Source organism: Sander vitreus, chromosome 16, assembly GCF_031162955.1.
Source record: "Sander vitreus isolate 19-12246 chromosome 16, sanVit1, whole genome shotgun sequence".
Lineage (NCBI taxonomy): Eukaryota > Metazoa > Chordata > Actinopteri > Perciformes > Percidae > Sander > Sander vitreus.
The window spans coordinates 29363346-29387120 of record NC_135870.1 but is presented as its reverse complement, the minus strand read 5'-3'; the positions used below and the strand labels follow the sequence as shown (position 1 = coordinate 29387120).

The 23775-nt window shown below is 39.8% G+C and overlaps 1 protein-coding gene across 1 annotated transcript in view; it reads right to left on the bottom strand.

Moving 5' to 3' along the window:
• The window catches only part of dcc (DCC netrin 1 receptor), a 304524-nt gene that overhangs the window by 62804 nt on the left and 217945 nt on the right, over positions 1-23775 (bottom strand). Inside the window, exons 17-22 of the mRNA XM_078271664.1 lie at positions 18972-19144; positions 17712-17850; positions 12331-12438; positions 11501-11695; positions 11333-11365; positions 5908-5973 (exon numbers count right to left, since the gene is read on the bottom strand). Coding sequence (XP_078127790.1) covers positions 5908-5973; positions 11333-11365; positions 11501-11695; positions 12331-12438; positions 17712-17850; positions 18972-19144 — 714 coding nt within the window. The remainder of the gene's footprint in view (positions 1-5907; positions 5974-11332; positions 11366-11500; positions 11696-12330; positions 12439-17711; positions 17851-18971; positions 19145-23775) is intronic.

The following is a 23775-nucleotide window of genomic DNA, read 5'->3' as shown; positions in this document are numbered from 1 at the left end:
AATGTAGGTTTATCATTAAAATAAGAATTATGTCATAATCAGAGTTTTATGGACTGTCAAATAGAACATGTCATAGTTGTAGATGACTGATAGTGGAGCGGGAGCATCAGTTGACAGAGAGGAAGCCAAAGCTGAGCCGCAAGCAACATGTATGTTACTGACGATAACAGGAGCGCTAACAGCCTCTGTTGAGATGCCCTTGAGCACGGCACTGAATCCCCAGCGGCTCAGAGACACCGTGTGGAATAAATCAGAAGCTCTCAGGTGCTCAGGCAGTTTAAAGCCACAACAACATCAACAAAACACAAGTATAAGCCAGAAATCCAGCAGGGAAACAAAGCTCAGCAGCTTCAAAGAAACTCAAACAAAGAACCAATGTTGGGTGATTCCCAACAAAAATTCATACTATATCAATTTATAGATATTTTTTTTGTAGATTGGGACATAAAGCCCTGTATCACTGATGGTAAACATCAAAGACGCGGTCGACTGCTGATGGAAAAAAACAAAAACGAACGAACCCACTTTCTCCGTAGAGAAGCCAGAGTAAGGAAATACACATCATCAGGGCTTTAATGTGAACATCACACACAGCTGCCTGTCAGACAATTGTCATATTTTTATCATATTATCATGTTCATGTTCTATTTGTATTTTCTCCGCAGCGCTGTGGAGGAAGGTCTGGCAAAGCGAGACTATAGGCAACCCCAGGCACTGCTAAGATGGCAACAGCCTGCGCCACCTGGAGCCGCCCACTTCGAGCTTCATTTTTGCTCTTCAGAAACCTATTGGTGACACCACAGAGACATAAGTTCATATTTTGTACAGTCTATGGTGGCGCCCTGATTGGAAAATTGGTACACCAGGTGGGAGATAACTGCAACACCTTAATGCAGTGGTTCTCAAACTTTTTTCAATAATGTATCCCATTTGAGATTTTCTTTTAGCCAAGTACCCCCTGAACAGCTCAAAACATTTTGGGTAGAAAAGAAAGCCTATTTAAGGTGAAACGCTATTCCTGTTTAGGCTACACAACAACCTTGTAACTGAAAACCACTTAAATGCTAGCCTATCACTAACTTAATTCATTATTATAGTTTAATTATTTCAGGAATTATGCATTCAAAAAATCTCTGTTCATCCTGCAGAACTCCAAAGTACCCCTAGGGATGCTAGTACCCAATTTGAAAAGCACTGCCTTAATGGAATGCATCCATTATTAATGTTAATAATTACAACTATGCATTTCTTGCTATGACATGTCGACATCTGTCTTCTGTGAAAAAGGTTTCTTATTGGTCCACAGTGTAGTGATGTTCTGATTTAATTTTGATAATAACAGAACTGGGGACATGGTTAACATGTACACTTTACTTTCTTGTTGAAGCTAGGCTATTTAGAATCTCTGGGTCCCTTTACATTTTTTTATTAATTTATCTTTGTAATAAAAAATGTGCCATGAATGAATGAGTGAATTCTCATGCATGGTCATTACCATCAACCGTGCATACTGTATCCCACATAAATGGTCCAGACTGGGAAAAAAAAACAACTGGATTTTCATAAAATGTTCACATTCATGGTCCCCAGAGGATAAATCCTACTAATATTGGTAATTTCATGACTTGTCTTCTAGCCCCACTATAAGGTTGACATTTGTGATTGTTAGTGAAATATGTCAACTATTGGATCAATTGCCATGACATTATGGACAGCTAATCCTGCTCCCTTCTGGATGAACTCATCCCTTAACTTTCAATGTAGCACTATTATCATTTCAAATTTTCAATTTGTCCATGCTTTGGTTTCTGACTAAATACCTGCAAAACTAATAACAGTCCGATCAGTCTCTGCTGTACTTTGTGCTCAAGTGTTAGTGAGCAATGTTAGCATGCTAACAAAATAGACTTAATTAGGGGAAATGGCAAACATCATACCTGCTGAACAACATCATGTTAGCATTGTTACTGTGAGCATATTATTGTGCTGACGTTAGCATTTAGCTCAATGCATTGCTATACCCAACTAGCCTCACAGAGCTGCTAGCCTGGCTGTAGACTGTGGTTCTTGACGATACTGAATTTGTGTTCATATAAACAACAAACTTGTAATCAAGGTTTTGGTTCATGTTATTAAGTACAGGGATGCACCGAATCCAGGATTCGGCTTCGGCCGAATATTGGGCTTTTTGACAGGGTTTGGTTTCTGCTGAACCATAGAATTTTTTTTCCATCGAACCGAACCCTACGCTTGCGCTACGCTGGTCGACGTAATGACCCCACCGTTGATTACGGGAAGGTGTTTATGTAGGTGGAGCGTTCAATGCAGCAGGCTGTGAGAAAGTGAAAATGGAACTCGTGAGCAGAAAAAGTGTTGTTTGGCAGTACTTTCAGTCAAAAGAAGGCCATTCAAGTCCAGCTACATGTTCAATATGCAATACCGATTTCTCTCGTGGTGGCAAGGACCCTAAACAATACACAACATCGCCGCTGTTACAACATTTGCTTATGAAACATCTGAAAGAATACGAGTTGTGCATGAAGGAATCTACAGACAGCAGCCAAAATGCAGCAACTTCAGGTACTTTTACTTCATTAATGCGTTTACTGTGTTAATGGACTGAGGATGGAAGTAGGATTCGGTATTCAGTATTCGGTTTCAGATTTGGCAGAATCTTAACCAGTGGATTTGGTTTGGCCGAACCCCAAAAATCTGAATTCGGTGCATCCCTAATTAAGTAGCCTAATAAACAATGTCAATCATCTTCGTACCAATGTGAAGCTTTTCTTGTGAGGTCAGATGTCATTCAGAGAGAAAAAAATGCTGTTGTACCTTTCAGCTTAATGACATTTCAGGGGAATATGAGGATTCAAGATTTTAATGTATTTATATTATTATTATTATTATTATTATTATTATTATTATTATAAGCATTATAAACCTTTTTGAGCACTGAGATATGTTTTACTGTAATTGCTTGAGTGGTGTGAAGCTCTCAGCCATGACACAGCCAACATCACCTTCTCCAGAGAAAATAAGGATAAGAATAAAAACATTATAGTGAATGTATCAGCAGCCATTGCTACAGCCAGACCTCCAGCGTGCCCAGACTCTGTCAGTGGATCAGAGCAACATCCCATCACCTGAGTCTTGCACAGACAGTAAACTTAGAGACCTACAGAATGGTGACCTGATGGAAAGTGTCAGGGGTGAATATTCTCTGTAGGTATTTTTTGCAAGTGAGAGGAAACTTTAGCGACATAAAGGATGACACCACGTTAAAGATGAAATACGGCCGAGGTGATGAACGAGGCTTTGCCCTCGCTGGCTGACCGGCCATAAAGCCCGAGGAGGGCAGAGGTCAGAGAGGACGGATTTATGATCGCCTCTGGTAGCAGCTACAACACTGACAAAATGTTAGAGGGACCGTCTTCACACACACACACACACACACACACACACACACACACACACACACACACACACACACACAGCTTGACTGTTTTCCAATGAGACACTGAATCACTGCCAGCTACAGACCCTGACCTCTAACCTCTATACGGAGTAGATGTAACTGAACAGCTTTTCTTTAAATTGAAATGAGAGTCAACAGTTTAGGGTTATGAGGATGATTTGTATTGTTAGCAGTAGATTTAGCTCTTGGCAGTAGTTTTCAGTATCAGCATTTGCACGAGTATGCGTGTGACTTGTTTTGCGCATGCGGGATCGTTTGAAAGATAAGACATACACACAGACTCCATGTTTTTACAGTAAGTTATTAGCATATTTGAATTAACTTTACTATTGACTATAAAATTAGCATCTTCGTGAGTATTGACTTTGGCATTAATGTTTGTATTATTAGTATTAGCATTAGTAAAGGAACAAGTATTGATATCGGTGTTAGCATGTGTTGAGTGTTGATAATGACAGTAGTATAAGTGTTAGCACGAATATTTTTATTAGCATTAGCAAAAGTAGGCTACTATAGACATTAATATTAAACCTTAGCATGACCTATGCATTTAACATTCAATTAGCATTATTGTTAATATTGGCATTAATATAAGTATTGTACTGGCTTGATTATTATTATTAGCATTAGTGTAGCCTATGTATTATGATTAATATTAGTGTAGGTGTAAGCCTTGATAACAGTGTTAGCATGTATATAACAATTAGCTTTGGCATCAATATTAGTTATGTTGTTAGTAGCAGCAGTATTAGGATTAGCATTAGCATTGTATTACCATGTGCGAGTATGTCATATCATTGGCATTGACTTAAGGAATATCATTAGCATATTAGGCTACCTTTGGTACATTACAATAACAATTAGCATTAAAAATAGCATTATCATTGGTAATATTAAGGTAACAGTTGAATTATAGCTCAGTAGTTCACAAGTATCTTCTCATTAAGGACCCTTAAACTGATACAAATTAGACCTCGGACCCCCCATTTGATGAGATTTTGTCCCATGGGTCCCCCCATTTTAAAAAGATTTTTGCTTTTAGATGTTTTATTACACAAAGTGTTTGAAACCTAAGACCAAAATAGTTATACATTCTGTCATTGTGTTACTTCTGGATGGAATTGTAGTGTATTGCTGGGGACCCCCTGAAACCCACTCAAGGACCCCTGGGGGTCCACCGTTCAATTTGAATATAATGCTTGATAGTTTAATGAATAATAATTCAATATACATTATTTCAATTGTGAGATTTTGTGAAAATCTGAGTCTTTGGTAACATTTTTCTGTCAGTTAAATGTAGTAGACAAAATCAAATTGAGTAAAAATGTCATACAGTTTAGAAAACAAAACAAAAGAGCAATTCTGGAAAGGTACAGTAAAGAGGAGGGAGGTTGTAACTCTTGAGTAGAGATGTTCAAATTATTGAAGGATAGTGTATTATTTTGTATTAACTTTTTCATTTTTGTTCTGACCTTTTTAGAAGCTAAATGTGAGTGATTCATTTACTGGATGGACAGTAGCTTAAGGATGCTACATGAAAAAATTATGTAATTAATAACATCATGGAATAGTAACTTGATCGATTAATTGACTTTTTTTATTTTGACGAGGTTTTCGGTTGAAGGGTTGTATGGTTGTTTATTGAAAAACAATAGATTGAAAATGTTGCTTCTTCGTACTCTCTACGGGCAAGAGTATTTATTTATTGTGCTTATTCTTGCTTTTTCATTAAGTGAAATACAATACACAATAGTATTTTGCTTTTTTTTTTGTATGTTCTTCAAAATAAAACTATCCATTCTTTCACTCATAGAACAATTTTTCTTCTGAAATAGAAATAAATAAGTAGCACAGTTGGGTTGCATATTTAGTTCTTTTGGGGTCTTCTGTAAGTTATTTCGGGGTACAATGGTTCTGGAGAAAGCTGCAAACAGCAATACCGAATGCCAAGCTATCGACCCATTCCGAACAGGCACGTTTTGAGCGGGCACTGGACTAGTTATATTAAAATCTACAAGCAGGACATGTATATGCCACCACACTTTTTTTAATCCTGTTCTTCCATAAATAGTATTTTCTCCAAATTGTAAAAACATTGATTGATGGTGAGATAGTGAATCTAATACATTTTTATAACATAACAAACAGGCTTCCTGTTTGTTATCAACAACGACAACAGTAAATAAGCGATCTGCATCTACTTGTCAGGAAGCAGCTAGTCATCAACCTAAGTTTAGATCAAAGAAAACAAATGAGTCGCTGTGATAATCGAGTGATGCTGCAGAATATCCCACACACACATAATCAGCTCAGCTCCCAGGAAATTTGGTTTCATTGAAGTAAATACAATCCAAGAATGAACCCAAATGTAATTCTACTTTCTGACAATCACATTCAGTCAAGCAGAAGAACTGTGCGTGTGTGTGTGTTACCGTTGATGCTGCTCCTGTCAATTAGGTTGGTGTCAGACGGCCAGTAGGCGTGATCTCCCCCTCGACCTGGAATACCAAAAAAAAAAAAAACAGGAACATCAGGAAGGAACAACAACAAAAAAGAAATAGAAAATGGTGGTGATGAAGAAGGAAAAGCGGAGTCATTTTGCAGATGGAATAGAGGGGTCGGACAGAGAGATTGGTTCCTTGTTAGGAATAACCAGTCTGCTCTAAAGTTCTCATCTATTTTTAATGATCTGGTCAATGATTTTAATAACTTGTGTTCCTTTGCGATAGATGCCACTGCACCTATTACAACCAGGTCAGTAGCAGCCACCAAATCATCCATGTGTATAAATGATGCTTACTGTAGCTGAAAGCAAGACTGCAATAGGGCTGAGCGCAGATGGAAAAAGACAACGTTTATTTTTCCACACATGAAATAGCTTTTCAGAATCAGAATATTTACAGACCAGACTGAATCGCTGTCCACATCTCTGATTTTGGTCAGTTATTCAAATGGTGGGGTGGTCTGTTGCCTATCACAAACTGAATCTAAAGACCTACACATCTCAAAGCATGCCACGGTACATCATTCTCCCACATTTTAAAGTTAAAAGCTGGTTTCTTCCTCACACTACGTGGTGAGTTTCGGTGCCGTGAGCAGATTTGATGTTTTCTTGCAGTTTGAAGCTACAGAAACAAGTTTGATTAAAGCTGAATTTTAAAATGTTCATGTTTCTGAAAAAACACACACACACACACGTTTCATTATCTTTGTGGGGACCCATCATGACATAATGCATTCCCTAGTCCCTTACCCTAACCTTAACCATCACAACTAAATGCCTAACCTTAACCCTTACCCTAACCATAACCATAACATAGTTCTAACCCTAATCCTAAAACCAAGTCTTAACCCTCAAACAGACCTTTAAAGTTGTGGGGTCCAGCATTTTGGCCCCACAAAGCTGTCCGGACCCCGCAAGTATACTGTATTCCTGGGTTTTGGACCCCACAAATATAGTTAAACAAGAACACACACACACACACACACACGCACATATATACACACTGTTTAAAGCACAAAGAAAGACTGACAAAAAAGATAAATAATAGTGTGTGTATGTGTATATATATATGTGTGTGTGTGTGTGTGTGTGTGTGTGTGTGTGTTTACAGTGTAAGGTTTAAAGTAACAAGGCTGAACATCAATCTTCCCTTCTCCCCTGACAACACTTCTGATTTATATGAAGAGGCACCGCAGTGTGTACATGTGCACGCACACACACACACACACACACACACACACACACACACACACACACACACACACACACACACACACACACACACACACACACCTGTCAGTGACAAACAGCACCATTTAACACCCTGACACCGGCGCTCAGACTCTCTGCTTCAGTGTCCCCATTGCTTCACTGCGCTTACATCCAGCTCCACTGAAAGTTCACAGAATGCATTTGTAAAAAGCAGTGAGCACCTGGGACAAAGGTGGTCTGAGTGCCATATCCACCCTGTATCTACTGAGCTATACACAGTATACTGGGAATCTTCACTGATACTGATGTACTGATTCCTGATCATGGAACAGGTTAAGAGCTGTGTCCGTATTCCCAGCAGGAAGTCAAAGCTGATTTACTCTGGGCTCAGCCAGGGTTGTCTCTTTTGTTTCTGCTTTTCATCAGGCCTCAGGATTGCATTTCGGTTCTTTTGACATGTTAGCAGCATGGCTCTATGGGTGGCAGTCGGTCGGTCAGCCATTTCACCACTTTAGTCCAGAAATATCTCTACAAATGTTTGACGTATTGGTCTCTTACGGATATTAATTGTTCCCAGAAGATTTCTTTTATGCCGTGTTACCACTGCTTGGTACGGCTCCGCTCGACCTGACTCCCTTTTTTGTTACCAGTACTCCTCTCTTTTCTTTTTCCACTGCAGATAGTACTCTAGGCTGGATTCTCAGCTGATCGGCATAGCGATGCTCGCTGAATCCTTTCCTCTGCAACCAAATGGGGGCGTAAATCCCATGTTTTATCATAATACAATATTATATCAATACCTAGGACAATGATACAATATTTACTGATATCACAAAGTCTGCCACGATATGATTTCTATTCAATTCAAAACAATTTAGAGGCCTGCGACCGATACGATACCATAAGCCCATTTAATACAATCAGTTACATTTATATATATTTACAAAAAGCAACTAAAATATGATTAGTCCATTTCATTACTGAGCTCTTCCTGACATTTAAATAAAAAAAATGCTATTCTTTTTAGTAAAAACAATAAATATAAAGTGAGAATTTCAAAATAAAGGCGCATCTTAAAGCTGACGATATGCATGTATATTTTCACTTTGTATCGATAATATTGGACAGTTGAGGAATGAATCCATACATGGATCCAGATCGATGTATCGTTACACCCCTATAACCAAACAGAGGTACTTCTACACTTTGTCAATTGCACGGCGTACTTAATGCAGTGTGCGGCATAGTTTCACGGGCTGTCATTTTTTATTTTGTTATTTTAAATCTGGGTCAAATGAATTAAAGAATTGAGTTTATTTTTGACGCCAGCTTGGCTGTTTAAAAGTCGTGGGTTGGTGCAGGATGTCCCGTGTCATGTTAGTGAAGGTTTTCTCTAAACAAAGAGTGGTCTTAAGTGTTTTAACTCCACCTTCTAGTATCGCAGAGTTTCTGCAGGTGTCACCAAGTCAAATCTAAGACTTTTTAAGACCTTTTCAGGACCATGTATGAAATGTAAGACCTATATCACAAACTACAAACTACAACTAAGCCCTTAATTTTAAGCCAAGTATCGCTAAACTTGCACTTCCCCAAAGCTGAAGAATACAATCCGTTTTATGTCTGTGGTACAATCTGAAAGAGACTTGCGCCAATGACACGGAAGCTGATTGGCTGCAATGTAAGTTGCATGTTGGACTCATTTGTAGTCGTAATACAGCAAATTATATTTAGACTAGCGAAAGAAAGAACTACAACAACAAAGTAAGAAATAAAAACAAAAGAGCATTAGAGGTAGCGTTGCATGCACGTAGGAAAATTAAGACCTGTTGAAAATGATTTAAGACCTAGACACAATACTTGAGCAAATGTAAGACTTTTAAAGCAACACTAGAGAACGTATCTTGCTTCGGTCCCCCTACAGGTTGGAAGCGGAATTGCCCATTACATTACATTATGCAAGTTTGCTAGATTGGGTAGCGGATCTGTAGTTCGAATGAGACATAATGGACAATTCCGCTTCCAACCTGTAGGGGGACTGAAGCGGAAAAAAGTTCTCTAGTGTTGCTTTAAGGCCTAAAATTAATTCAAATAGATTTTGAAATTTTAGACTTTTCTTTTTTAAGATTATTTTTTGGGCATTTTCAGGCCTTTATTCATATAGGACAGCTGAAGACATGAAAGGGGAGAGATTGGGGGGAATGACATGCAGCAAAGGGCAGCAGGTCAGAGGAGTAAACCTCTGTATATGGACGCACACTCTACCAGGTGAGCTACCCAGGCGCCTGAAATTTTAAGACTTTTTAAGACCCTGCGGAAACCCTGTATCGGCTCAGCTTGCTCGGAAGCTCGCCCGAGGTGGTACCAAAAAAAGTACCAGCTACCAGGTATTATCCACAACTTTGCTAATGCTATGGGACTCAACAGATGCAACACTGTATGATGAAGGGTCTCTGTGCATATCATCATAACAGTGTAACAGTCTGTTGGTGAGAACCTGTTTCAGACTGATACTGAGCACTCATTACACTTAAAATTCAGAGGGCCCTATTTTAACGATCTAAGCGCACGGCATGAAGTGCCTGGCGCAGGTGTGTTTAGGGCGTGTCCAAATCCACTTTTGCTAGTTTGACGGCGGAAAAAAGGGGCTGTGCGCCGGGCGCATGGTTCTAAAGGGTTGTACTTAGTGTCTTCATTAATTCAGAGGTGTGTTTTGGGCATAACATACAATAAACCAATCAGAGATCATCTCCCATTCCCTTTAAAAGCCAGGCGCGTTTGGACCTTGGAGCATTGCTACTATGATGGCGGCGTAATATTTGCATTTGTAATCTTTTGCATGTTTGTGCGCGCGCTGTGCACGAGCCTAGGCGCATTTTACTAATTTGCTGTTAAAATAACAATGAAATGCTGCGCTATTGACTTTAGACCAGGTTTTTGTTGGTCAATGGCGCGATCACTTCCTGCTGCCTCAAGATAGCATAACGCCCAGAATGCACCTGAACACACCTCCCTGTAAGACCAGCACGCCCATGGGCGCATAAATGGGAGCAGGTGCGTTTGCTGTTTAAACGACGCGGGCGCTGGACGGGAAATTGACAACTGGGTCGGTTTTAAACTAACAAAGACACTCACGTCGTGCTTTGCGCTGCGCCGGGTGCAAGATAGGAACCCAAGGCTTTAAAGGCAACAAATTATTCTTCATGGTCTCTGAGCTAATGTGAGATTCCAAAGTTTAGGGACGCAAATTAAAAAAAAGTTTTGAGTGCTCATTAGCATCGTGTCCCCCTCTGCTTGCTGTTTGCTGCAGCTGATGAAAAGAACCAGTGAACAGAGTGTTAATTATGTCTGAGTTAATTTGATGAACTTAAATATGGTAAACAGCTCTTTTCCATCGCCTCTTATAATTCTGAATTAATACCTATAAAAGCCTTCCTCTCTCGCTCGCTCTCCTGTTAAATCTCTTTCTCAAAAGGAGGCTTTTTTTTTTTTTTGCAAATAAACAACTTCCCTGCAGCTTGATGCGTTGGGGTCATTTGCATGGAGTGAGAAAAAAAAAATCAATTCAGAAGAGAATGAAGAAAATGCCTCTGTTTTCATAATTTTTCTGTATTGTCTCTTTTTCCTTTTGTATTTCTCCTTAGTGTACATGGGACTAAGGTTTCATCCTTATTTTCCTTTATTCTACACCATGTTGTAGCTGACAGTAGTTGGGAAATCAAAATGGATTTCAATTAGTTAGAATTAGTGTAATTGCTGGCACAGGTATTCTTATTGCTCTGGAATACATCTGCATAACTTGGGCAAATGTGCACAGTCCTGCTCCTACATTTCATTGGGATGTCTGTAATCTGTAACGGGACCTTCAAATGAAATCAAATAGCAATGGTGATTTGACGATCAAAGACAATTTGGGACTAGAGATTCACATTAATGTTAAAATTATTGGGGATGATTTGAGAATGCTTTGAATATCAGACAGGACGTGAAGATACTTTCATTAAAAGATTACTTGGATTAGAAGTGATCTGATAAAAAGACATGAAATGAGAAGATTTGAAGCATGTTTAAATCAAGAACTTGAAGAGAGCTTGAATCCACGCACGCACGCACGCACGCACACACTAGTAGGGGGAAAAGCCTACCTTGATCATTGGCCATCTTGTCTGGATGTTCCACTGAAACAGCAATAGAGAGAGTCAGCCAACTTAACAAAAATTAAATGTATAACAAAGGAATACATTTCCACACACACACACACACACACACACACACACACACACACACACACACACACACACACTCTGACAGACCTTTGGCGGTCCTGAAGTGGATGGGCTCAGACAGAGGGCCGACTCCTTTGGTGTTCTTGGCTTGAATCCTGAAGTAATAAACCGTGTCAAGGTTCAGATCCACCACCTGATGGGTCAGCCGGTCACCGGTGATCGCCTCCATCACCCAATCATCTATCGGCATGTTCTTGTCCAGCGTGTAGTACAGTATGTAACCTGACAGACAATACGTACATAAATAATATATAAGACGAAGAGAAGACAAATATATAAACATAGTATGTATAAGATCTAAAAATATCTGATCCGTGTGCGTGCGTGCGCGTGCGTGTGTGTGTGTGTGTGTGTGTGTGTGTGTGTGCCTGCGTGCGTGTGTGTGCCTGCGTGCGTGTGTGTTTGGTGCTGTGTTGTGCTGTTATCCCTGCAGGGAGCGTTTGATTCGTGCTCCAGGACACTGCAGGAGCAGCAGAGCTCGTTAAAACAGACGGGTTTACAGCCGGGTTGATCGCCCAGAGGAGAGAGAGAGAACAATGGAAGAAAGTGTGTGTGTGTGTGTGTGTGTGTGTGTGTGTGTGTGTGTGTGTGTGCATACATGGCCCGACAACTTTAAATTCTTGTGACAGTGTTTTGATATTGGATGGAGAAAAATATTGCTTTTCTTTCAGGCATTTTACAGATCAACTTATTATATGTATTATTTAATAGATCATCAGCATGTGAATTGAAAATCAAAACAAACCTGTTTCCTCTGATGAATGATGTGTGCGCACTGTAATTGAACAGTGAGTGAGTACCTTGGATGAGTAAAATGGTACAGCTGTCGCGGTCAGTGTGTTTGTGCGAACCCTAACCTGTGATTCGTCCGTTAGCCTCCATCGGCGGCTGCCAGCTGATTAAAATGGCGCGGGGTCGTCCCTCGCGACTGATCACGGTCAAATCTTTGGGGGCGGAGCTAGGAGCTGTAAATACGGATGGACAGGAAAAAGGGGAGAAGTAAGTGTCGGCAAGGAAATTTACCTATATAGCAATGTATGCTTATGCGATATGACGTTAACTATTATTGAAAAAAAATGCTGCAGTAAAACTTGTAAATCATCATAGTTTGTTGTGAACCTGTTGTACAAGAATATTTAATTTAAATAATTACAATTAAATAAAAAAATATTTTTTATCTGCCTATGTAGAAAAAAAAAAATAGGATATTGATATGATTTTAGCATATAATCATTACAAAAGCTGTACTGAAAGACCAAGAAAGTAATGACAGATGTATGTATTTAAACAAAGGAAAAACAGAAGTTGAACCTTTTCAGTTTTAAACAACCTTCGTAGACATTCGAGTAGATTTCAGAGTTTACGAGGTACACCTGAATGCACCATGAAGTCCATGTTGGCCTGATGGTGTGACCCCAGTTTTAAAGGGTGGAAAGAAATACAATTCGTCTATGGCAAGACAAAGTAACTAGACACAGAAACATGGCGCCCATCAAAACCTGCTCATACGTTTTTTTCGGGCAGCTGCTTGTTAATGTTGAGCACAGCAAATACATGTAAACACAAACGTGCACGCTCTCTTCATCTGGTAAAATAATGTTACACCAAACAACGAACACATAATTCTGCTGACTGCAGTTAGTGGTCTGTCCACAGGTTAGCAGAACTGAATGTAACATTAATCATAAATACATTATTTCCCAGCAGCACAACTGTGTCATTAGCTGGCAGCTAACCGCTTGTTACTGTAATGGGTCACATCGCACTAATTTGATCTGAAATGGGCCAGACCAGTAAACCACTCCAGAAAGATCAGAAACTTTATCTGCCACAAAGTTTCTTGTCAGCTTGATGTTGGAAGTCACGACAGCGATCTAAGGCCTGCTGCGCCTGTATTCCCCCTCTGTCTGAGATGCTCTTTTGGAGCGACTGTCTCTTTAAGCCCCCCCTCCCTAAAAAGCCCTGTTTGCTCTGATTGGTCAGCGTTTCCGGGTCGCCGCATCTGTGCTCTGTGTCGTCCTTTGCAGCCGAGGTCTGACTGTAATGGAGTATAACAGCACTTTCTACTGTGAAAAAACACAGATAAAGGCTTTTAAACCAAAAACTAAACAGCTGGACATGTTCCATCAGGAATGTGATCCGAAATTAGGGAGAAATTAACAACACCTTCAACCAAGCTTACAGGTTTCCCTGATGTTTGCATGTAGCTACAGTACATCTAGCAGTGTATGCAATGTACACACTGCAGTAATATGCCTGGAGCTGATGACCGTATAAAGAAAGAGTAGTAGTAGAAGAAAACTGTTCTGAAATCTGAGGTTTTGCTCACAGTAAATGTATGTAAAAGGAATCCCCTTTTACATACATTTACCTCATTATTTGAAGCTTTGGCCACGTTTAATATTAACCTCTGACATTGTAACATTATATCTAAGGAAAAGCATAATAGGTCTCCTTTAAGGTTCCCACCAGGACAGGCTTCAAAGCTCACATCCCAGTGTTGGCTAATGAAACACCTTGTTAAATCTGGCTTGACGTGTTGGAGGAAATCACAAGCTCCATATGAACCCATTAGTCTAGGCGACATCCTGTACTTCTCATTTATACAGAGATACAATACTTGTGCATATACCTGTTGGGGAAAGTAGTGGTTCCAGCATTCTTTGGTTTCTAATCAGCCTGATCTGCATCACCAAAATCATGTTTTTAACGGACACCGCAGCTTGGATTCAAATGAGACATCAACCAATTTCAAAACATCTCACAGAATTACTGTTCGTGCCAATTAAAGGCCCTGAACACCCACACGGCCTATTCTGAGTGATCTGACAGGTCGGAGGAGCTACAGTATGTTGGGAATTACATGAACTCTGTAAATGAAGAGCCATTGGTTACAGTGAAGCAGCCATCAAATGGATTCAATGTTATGCCACAGGTATATTTTAAAAGGTGGATGTTAAAGGAGTACTTTCCAGTTACAAAAATAACCTGAATTTTAAATTAAGCATAACTACACCTGTCCTCTGTCATCACCATCAGGACTACATTTTCACCTATTGTACAGTTCAAAATATGGAAATATAACCCTCATACGCCTGATATAGGCGAAGGTTGGAGAAGTTGGTGTCTAGGTTTCAGCCTCTGGGATGCATGAAAACTGCACGACAATCTGCACATTATATTTTCATAGTTCTAACTGAACAATAAGTGAAAATGTTGTCCTGACAGTGGCGCTAAAGGACATGTCAGGCGAGAACCAAAATCATTAGGATTCACCCTCTGGGGAGCGGGAAAATCCACAGCAAATGTAATGTCAGCATTTCTCAAGATTATGTAGGTAAAAATCAATATAAAATATATTATAATTATAATTTAATAATTATATAACATAATATAATCAACATAACTCAGCTGGTGTTTTTTGGACTCTGTGGGTGATTATTAAAACAGTAAGGCAGAGGTCATCTGAGCTGCAGTGCAGCTTTATCTGTTTTCCTCTGAAAATGTGGTCAGTGTTTGGGAGTCCAGAGCTGGTGGATCACTGCAGGGACTGAGTGGGCTCAGTCCGTCTGCTCACTCTGAATGTCAATGTATTCCAGCAGGCCCCAGGGAACCGGCGGGGGTAATGCTGTTCACGCTTAATTGGGTGACAAATCCAACAAACATGATTGTAAACATCCTGAAAGGGATACCTTGACATTTGGATTTCAGTGTGCGGTAGGGTTTTCATTGTTGCACACAGTTGTCACCTTGTTGTGGGGGAGAGTGTAGTTTCTGCATCACACCTCACTGAACCTAAACAGGATTTCTCTGCATTGTTATTAAAGTAATCACTGTTAGGGGAGGATAAGAAGATAAAAAAAATTCCACCCCCATTTTGTTTTGGTGAACTCATGCTTCCTGAACCTGCCCTTATCCAATGTATCCCTGTTTTTCCCTGAATGACTTTTAACACATCCTCAAAAAAAACAAATCCACTGTCTGTGTTCAGCTGAGTGATTTACGTGTCAGTGAAGAGGAAGTGATGGAGGAAAATGCTATTACACCTGAAAAAAAGAATCACCCACCTACTACAATTCTAAAACTTTACACAATGAATAGTGTTAGGTCAGACAGAGCACTGAAGTTACATGTGTGATTGGCATTAGCAGCTTCATTCTTGATTCACTATCAGTAGCTCATTCAGCAGGGCCACGTTCAGCCCCGACAAACCGTAGCAACACGTGTTTTTAAACTTAAACGGGGGTGCGTTGAACACCCTGTTGTGTGCGCAAGTGCCCTGCCTTTTTATTACCACCAGTTTACAAACACGTCTCTGCTGATTGGGTATCCCCTGTGACACAGCCAATAAACGAGAGACACACCCAACAAACATCGTTCAACCAGGAAACTGTAGCAAAACGGTGCACACTGTTTTAAGATTGAACGTGCCCCAGCTGTTTGGCCACCAGCTGACTAGTATCATCCAATCATATTCACAAAGGTGTCCATGTCCAAGCGTTACCATTACAACCTGAAATTTTATTTTGGTCAACGTTAATGTATGTTTTTTTTTTACCATTGGTGGAAGAAGTATTCAGATCCTTTACTTCAGTAAAAGTACTAATACCACACCGTTAAAATACAAGTAAAAGTCTTGCATTAAAAAAGTGACTATAAGTAACTTTTAAATGTTTCTTAAACTGTGTAATGTTCCATCTGATGATCATAAATTACCTGTAACAGCAAACGAGACTAACACTGAAAAGAACACTATTTTTACATAGTTTTTATTAATGCCTTTGCCCGGGTCAGATTCTTCCTGCAAAGTCACAAAATGATTTTCGGCAGGTAGACAGCGCTACAGGGCACACATTCTGATGAGTCACAGATGTTGGCATAACACCGGTAAAGCCTGTGTTAGTGAGTATGCAGGTAAAAGGTAGCAGGTGGTTTCTTTATATAGGCCTAAATGTATTTTAATTTTAGTTAAGTTATCTGCTGTAGTTATGGTTGATACTGGGGTAGGTCCCTCACAGAAAAGAAGGAAATTAAACAAAGGACAACAAAATGAGAAAGACAGACGACGGGCCAAACCTGAGTCACACTTGGTTGGGCTTTCAACAAATGGAGACAATTAAGAGATTGTAAATGATTCAAAAACGTCCCCGAATTGGCCCTCAGGTATGTAATATGTCTATTTCATTCATTAAATAACCAAGTAGAAAGTGGCAGGAAAAAAAAAAAGACTCAAGTAAAGTACAAATACCTCAAATTTGTACTAAGTACAGTATCCCACCACTGTTTATATTTTGTTTATATTTGATTATGTACCATTATACAGTATGTTAGTGGGGATTCTATAACTATCTCTGATTCTGTACCATTATACAGTATGTTAGTGGGGATTCTATAACTATCTCTGATTCTGTACCATTATACAGTATGTTAGTGGGGATTCTATAACTATCTCTGATTCTGTACCATTATACAGTATGTTAGTGGGGATTCTATAACTATCTCTGATTCTGTACCATTATACAGTATGTTAGTGGGGATTCTATAACTATCTCTGATTCTGTACCATTATACAGTATGTTAGTGGGGATTCTATAACTATCTCTGATTCTGTACCATTATACAGTATGTTAGTGGGGATTCTATAACTATCTCTGATTGTGTACTATTATACAGTATGTTTGTGGGGATTCTATAACTATCTCTGATTCTGTACTATTATACAGTATGTTAGCAGGGATTCTATTTACAGCAGAACTCTTGATGTTGCTCACATTCTTAAAAACTTCATCAAAGAGCAGGACCATCAGCTCCAAATATAATTGTATATCCAGTTGCTATAAATGGTAATTTCTCTGATGTTTCCCTGTTTGAACTACCTTCATCCAGACTTTTGAAAAGCATCTTCCTCAGCATATGGAGTTTGCTGAGTTGTCATGGAAATTGCTTAGTTGTTTCACATCTTAAGATCTCTACCTACACACCCTACAAACAGGACACCCCCCCCCCCCCCTTACATACAAAAATATCCATCATCAACCCTTAGACACTAGAAATAAAAACAATCAACAAGCCTTTGATGTTTTCTTTAAAGGGGCCCTGTTATGCGTAATGCCAACGGGGTCCTCGCAAGATCCAAAAACTAGAAACATGAGTGAGTGTGTGTGTGTGTGTGTGTGTGTGTGTGTGCGTGTGTGTGTGTGTGTGTGTGTGTGTGTGTGTGTGTGTCTGAGAGACCTACCTGCTTCATACGTTGTGGCGTGCGCTGTCATACTCCAGGTGCTGGACTTGCGACCCTTGGTTACCATGACAGCAAACTCGTACATGGCGTTTGGTTTGAGGCCTGTAACAGTGTGGCTGAGTGCCGTGGTGTCTGCAGACTGGACACACAACAAAGTTGTAGAATTTGAATGGTTTCGGAAAAAAGGAAGATGAATATGACAATATTTGTCAAGTCAAAAGACTGATGCTGTTAAAATTTTATATATATATATATATATATATATATATATGACTAAAGCATAAAATATAGATATGTTTACCTTTGTAGAAGACAAATTTGAGACATAATAAAATAAATAATGCCAGAGACTCATGCAAGCTATTTTTTTCATGTCTGTTGTTGAGATCTTGTGTCCTCTGGTTTGCACTTTATAGATAATTTTTTATCTAAGATTTCAACATCAGTGAATATTAACCCCAGAAGCTGCATAACTTGGGGTAATGTTTTCACTTTGAGAGCAGACTTCTGTTTGTCCTTGTGGCACCAAGGAAAGTGTTATTTTCAGAATAAGAAGAAAAGGCTTCTCTGTCTGTGTGCCCACAGCTGCAGTTCAATAAGGTGAGCCGGCTGCCTGCCCTTGTATAGATTTCCAGTGTTTTTAAAGCAGAGTTCAGATTGTTGTTCAAGTTTTTCTGAAGTCTATTAAGAAAGAAGTCTCACCAGAACATAGCAAGACCAGTAACGCATTTTGTTTTGTTTTCAGTACAATCAAAATGATTCTAGGTTACGTTTTAATCTAAGCTGTTTCTGTCAGATGATAATAATTTTTTTAACAGAAGTCTTAATCAATAAATGCTTCTGAAAAAGACAAAAACACAATAGACATGTATGCAACAACTTGTGCATTTCATTGTGGACAAAATATAAGATTATAATTTCAATTTTTGACAGCTTGCAAATGTTGAGCTTGAGGTGGGACAAAGTCATTGTTTTGCAAGTGTCACATCTTTTGAAGTCCAAAATGACACATTCACTCGCGGAAGAAATAGAGGTGATTCTGAAACAATTGTTGCAGGATCGACGCTGGTATGAACAGACAGATTGGATAACATGGATGGCAAAATTAAAATAGCTCTGCTTCGCGGCTATTCACAGCGCTTCCATGCCAGGTGTGTTTTGGCTGTTCCTTGTGTCCGGGTCATGTCCACACCTCTGGCAGAGATAACACTAAACTGTGAGCGATGTAGAATAGCTGCACATTAACGTCCATGTTTTTACCTTGTACTTTCCACTGGTGGAGTAGCTGGTCTTCCACTTCACGGAATAGTATCGGACTTCAGACGCCTTCTGGTTCTTGGTCATGGAGTTGTCGGCCCAGGAGACGCGTACCGAGTCCGAGGACAGAGCCACGGCTTGAACCCCCACCGGGGGGATCATGGGAGTGCTGGTGTCTGGCATGGGAGTGGGGTATTTATCAAAGAGGTGGAAGAGGTCATCCTCAGATGGGTCTATGGGGTCTGAGGGGTGGGAGTTGTTAACGGCAACCAGGGTGTTTGGGGATAATTAATGAAATCATTCAGTGTAATGACGTGTGATAATGAAGATTTATATATGCAGACGAGAGTGACACAAGCATATATTCCGAATAATACAGGTTGGTTACGTGTTCGTGTACAAAAACAAAAACACATAATAAATACATAAGATGACATGCGAGTTTGGAAGTGAGATGCAGCAGGCAGCCATGTTTTGTTCAAGACGAGGGAAGAAGGAAAGGAGGAGTGGATGGATGAGGAAGTGAAAAAGAGGAGAGAGAGAAGAGAAAAAGACAGAGTAAGAAGACAGTGGGAGATTCAAGGGCGTTACTTCAAACAGGAAGTGGAGCATCAGATCCACAGAGGGGCAAATGACGAAACACAGCGGTACGAGCTGAAACACAACACCTGCAAGTCTTAGAAACCTGGAAAGTTTTAGAGCAGAGTAAGTAATTTAAAATATATATCATGTGCAATCAGTTGTACAGTTGTAAACTAAGCAACACTGTTTTCGGGTTCACTGCTAAGTCACTGTCATAACTTTTAACCGACTCATTATTTTTTAGATGACTGCATTCAATAGGTAACAAAGCCTGCAGGGCAGCTGGAGATGATGATTTTTAATGCAGGAATATCTCTGTATGAGGTCTGTTCCTGATTGTTGTACTGTTTGTACCAAAATATTACAACCTACTGAGACTGCATGAAGGTGAAAAAATGAAGAAATAAGGGACTGCGACTAAATCAAAATTAAATAAAACAATAGAATCATCGCTTCAAAGTAACAATAGAATGTATAAATGTGAAATATAAATGATACTAATAAATCTGTGAAAGAGAAAAAAAGTTTGTGTCTGAAGGAGGAAGCTGATCGCTGTCAGTCCCTTTGCAACTGCTTGCACACACACACACACACGTGCGTGCGCACAAGCACACGCGCACACACACCACACACACACACACACACACACACACACACACACACACACGCACACACACAATGGAGAGTACAAAAACACTAGTTCTAGTTGGTGGACAGCTAGACAGGTTGTCTCATTGGAACTACAGCTAGCGCCCCGTTAATATTGCGATTAACAATATAATTGTCTCCATCAGTCAAATTTGTTTTGAATGAATCCCAGAATACATCTTTTGGTTATATTACACTTATGTGACCCAGAGACATAATAACACAAGAACATGGCCTATGATGTAAACCACGCCTCATTATTCTCATAAAACATTTTCTTAAATGAATATAAAACTGACGATTACCATCAAAAGTAATACCCCTTAGTACCTTAGCTAATGTCAGCAATTAATATGCAGTCAAACAAAGAAATGGCGATTATGTAAAAAAAATTGGATTGGACTAAAGCTGTAACAATTCTAAAAGTTACTGTGCAATTTATTGTCTCAGAAATAATTGTGATTAACAATATAATTGTCTCTTTCAGTCAAGTTTAAAAAATATTTATCACTTTTTCAAACAAATTATAAGTTTTTAATGAATTCCAGGATTCATCTTTTGTTATATATCACTGTCATGTGACCCAGATAATATAACACACACCCTATGAAGTAAACCATGCCTCTTTATTATCATAAAAATCTAACTGTATTCCCCCTCTTGTTTCTATGAACGTGTATAGGGCCAAGTGCCAACAACTAACATTTGAAATAATAATACAAATATATAGTCCGACCAATAATCACTTGTAGAATTACAATTTGGCATACCTTAACAAAATCAAGAACTACCATAAACAATCAAACCCCTTAAGACTTAATGTTGTAAACAAAGACACCGCGATTACAATAATTGACAATTAAACAATTATGTTATAATTGTTACCGGCCTAGATTAGACAATTATGTAATACTTCACACACACACACACATACACATAGCGCGTGGCACTATCTTTGTGGGGACCCGTCATTGACATAACGCATTCCCTAGCCCCTTACCCTAACCTTAACCATCACAACTAAATGCCTAACCTTAACCTTTACCCTCACCTAACCATAACCTAATTCTAACCCTAATCCTAAAACCAAGTCTTAACCCTCAAACAGCCCTTTAACCTTTAACCACAAATATACTGTATTCCCGGTTTTTGGACCCCACGAATATAGTTAAACAAGAACACACACACACACACACACACACACACACACACATAATATGGACAGTTGTCAGGCCAAAGTGGTCTACAAGTACAAATGGGTTTTCTGTTACCATGTGGGTCAAAACCACTTAACTGAGCGACTTCTTTTTGATGATGTCACATTGCTCCCAAATCTCAATTCCTGTGTAGGGGAGTACAATGTACTGAGTACTGAAGGAAACGATGGAGAAAGCTATTACAGTAAGTCCCAAATCCACAAGGAAAATATGCTGTTGGAAAATGTTCCTTTCACTCTGTTTCCATGATTCCATAATTTAAACCAGAGAGAGAGAGAGCAAGAGACAAAGAGAACCAAATCTTTCAAAGAACTTGAAAAACACATAGCTGGCTTCACTGCCTACACTGAGGACAAAAAGCTTCCTTTTTTATTAGGGGAAGAAGATAAAAGTACGGCACGGCTAGCAGCTAAATATGTCTTCTCCTGCCACGATACAAGGCAGGTTACTCTTTTTTTTATATTATTGTTTCAACGTACCTTTTGAGGGACATGCACAGAATTTGTTTATTATCTGCAATTATATCATAATTATCCTGTTTACTTGTATGATTATATCTGATGTATTTACTCCTTGTTCGTGTTTGTATGTTTGTTCTTATGCTTTGGCAACACAGGTGTATTGATTTTGTCATGCCAATAACGCAAATGGAAATAGAGAGAGAGAGAGAGAGAGAGAGAGAGAGAGAGAGAGAGCGGGAGCGAGAGAGAGAGAGAGAGAGAGAGAGGGAGAGAGAGAGAGGGAGAGAGGGAGAGAGAGGGAGAGAGAGGGGGAGAGAGCGGGAGCGAGAGAGACAGCGAGACAGAGAGAGAGAGAGGGAGAGAGAGGGAGAGAGAGGGAGAGAGCGCGATGAAAGAGGTGTTTGGAGCTGCGTGCTGAGCTGCTGCGGGCGGTGTCTGGTCGTCCAGCATCACAATACAGCTCCAGTCAGGACCGAATACTGATGAGGACGGAGGACACGCCTCATCCTCCGCCTCCCTCCGTCCCTTACACCCTTACAATCACTCCGTCTGCTCCTTTTTCTGCACTCCTTCTTTCCTGCTTCTCGTAGCCATCCTGCATATCTCCCTCTTTTCCTCCTTCATTTCATACTCCTCCCACTAAACTCTAACCTTCCATCGCTCCCTCTGTCTTTCCTTCCTTCCTATCTTCCTCTCCATTACTTTTCCACCCATTGCTTATCCCCCCACACTTCCCCCCGTCTCCCTCCTCTCTCTCTCTCTCTCTCTCTCTCTCTCTCTCTCTCTCTCTCTGCGGTCCTCCAGTCCTTGATTAAATGGGAGCGTGGCGGAGGGTTGAGGATCAGTTCAGTCTCTGCAGTGTGTGGGCGGTGAGGCGAGGACGAGGCAGTATATTAACAAGGATCCCGCCGTTAACGAGACATTTTTTAAAGCTCTCGTAAAAAAAAAATCTCTCAGCATCCTTCCACCATAAAGCGACGGAGAGTTCAGGTTGTCCTGGCACGACGAACCAGAAAGTGTGTGTGTGTGTGTGTGTGTGTGTGTGTGTGTGTGTGTGTGTGTGTGTGTGTGTGTGTAAATGTCTGTGTGTGTGTCACTGTTGATGACCTTGTCAGAACAGTAATGGGTTTAGTTTCTGTCTCAGCCCTCAGGGTCTCAGCTTATCAACTCCTGACTGTCACACTACAACTCCATGTGAGACTGTGTGTCTCTGTACAACTTCACGTGTTTCCATATGAACTCCCGATGACTTTTTAAACCTAAAAAAATATCCAGATATGTCTACCAATCTTTAAAGAACTCCAGATGTCTTTGTGTTTATCAAGAGATTTCCACGTGTGGTTACGTATTTCTACAGAACTCCAGATGTGTCTATGAAGCTTCCACGTGTCTGTGTGTCTTCACAATTCCAGATGTGTTAACATAATTCTACAGAACTCCTGATGTGTCTACATAGCTCTAAAGAATTCCACGTGTCTAAGTATCTTGATAGAATTCCAGATGTTACATTTTTCTAAATGACTCCAGATGTGTATACACATCACTCAAGAATTCCAGATGTGTGTTTGTTCCTCTATAGAACTCCAGAGGTGTATTTGTATTCATAAAGAACTCCAGATGTGTTTACATATGGCTATGGAACTCCAGATGTTTTTACACACAGTATGTCTATAGAACTCCAGATGTGTTTACATATGCCTATAGAACTCCAGATGTGTTAACATATTTCTAAAGAACGCCAGATGTGTTAACATGTCTATAGATCTCCAAATGTGATTACATATTTCTAAAGAACCCCTGATGTGTTAACATATGTCTATAGAACTCCAGATGTGTTAAGATCTGTGTATAGAACTCCAGATGTGTTAACATGTCTATAGAACTCCAGATGTGTTAACA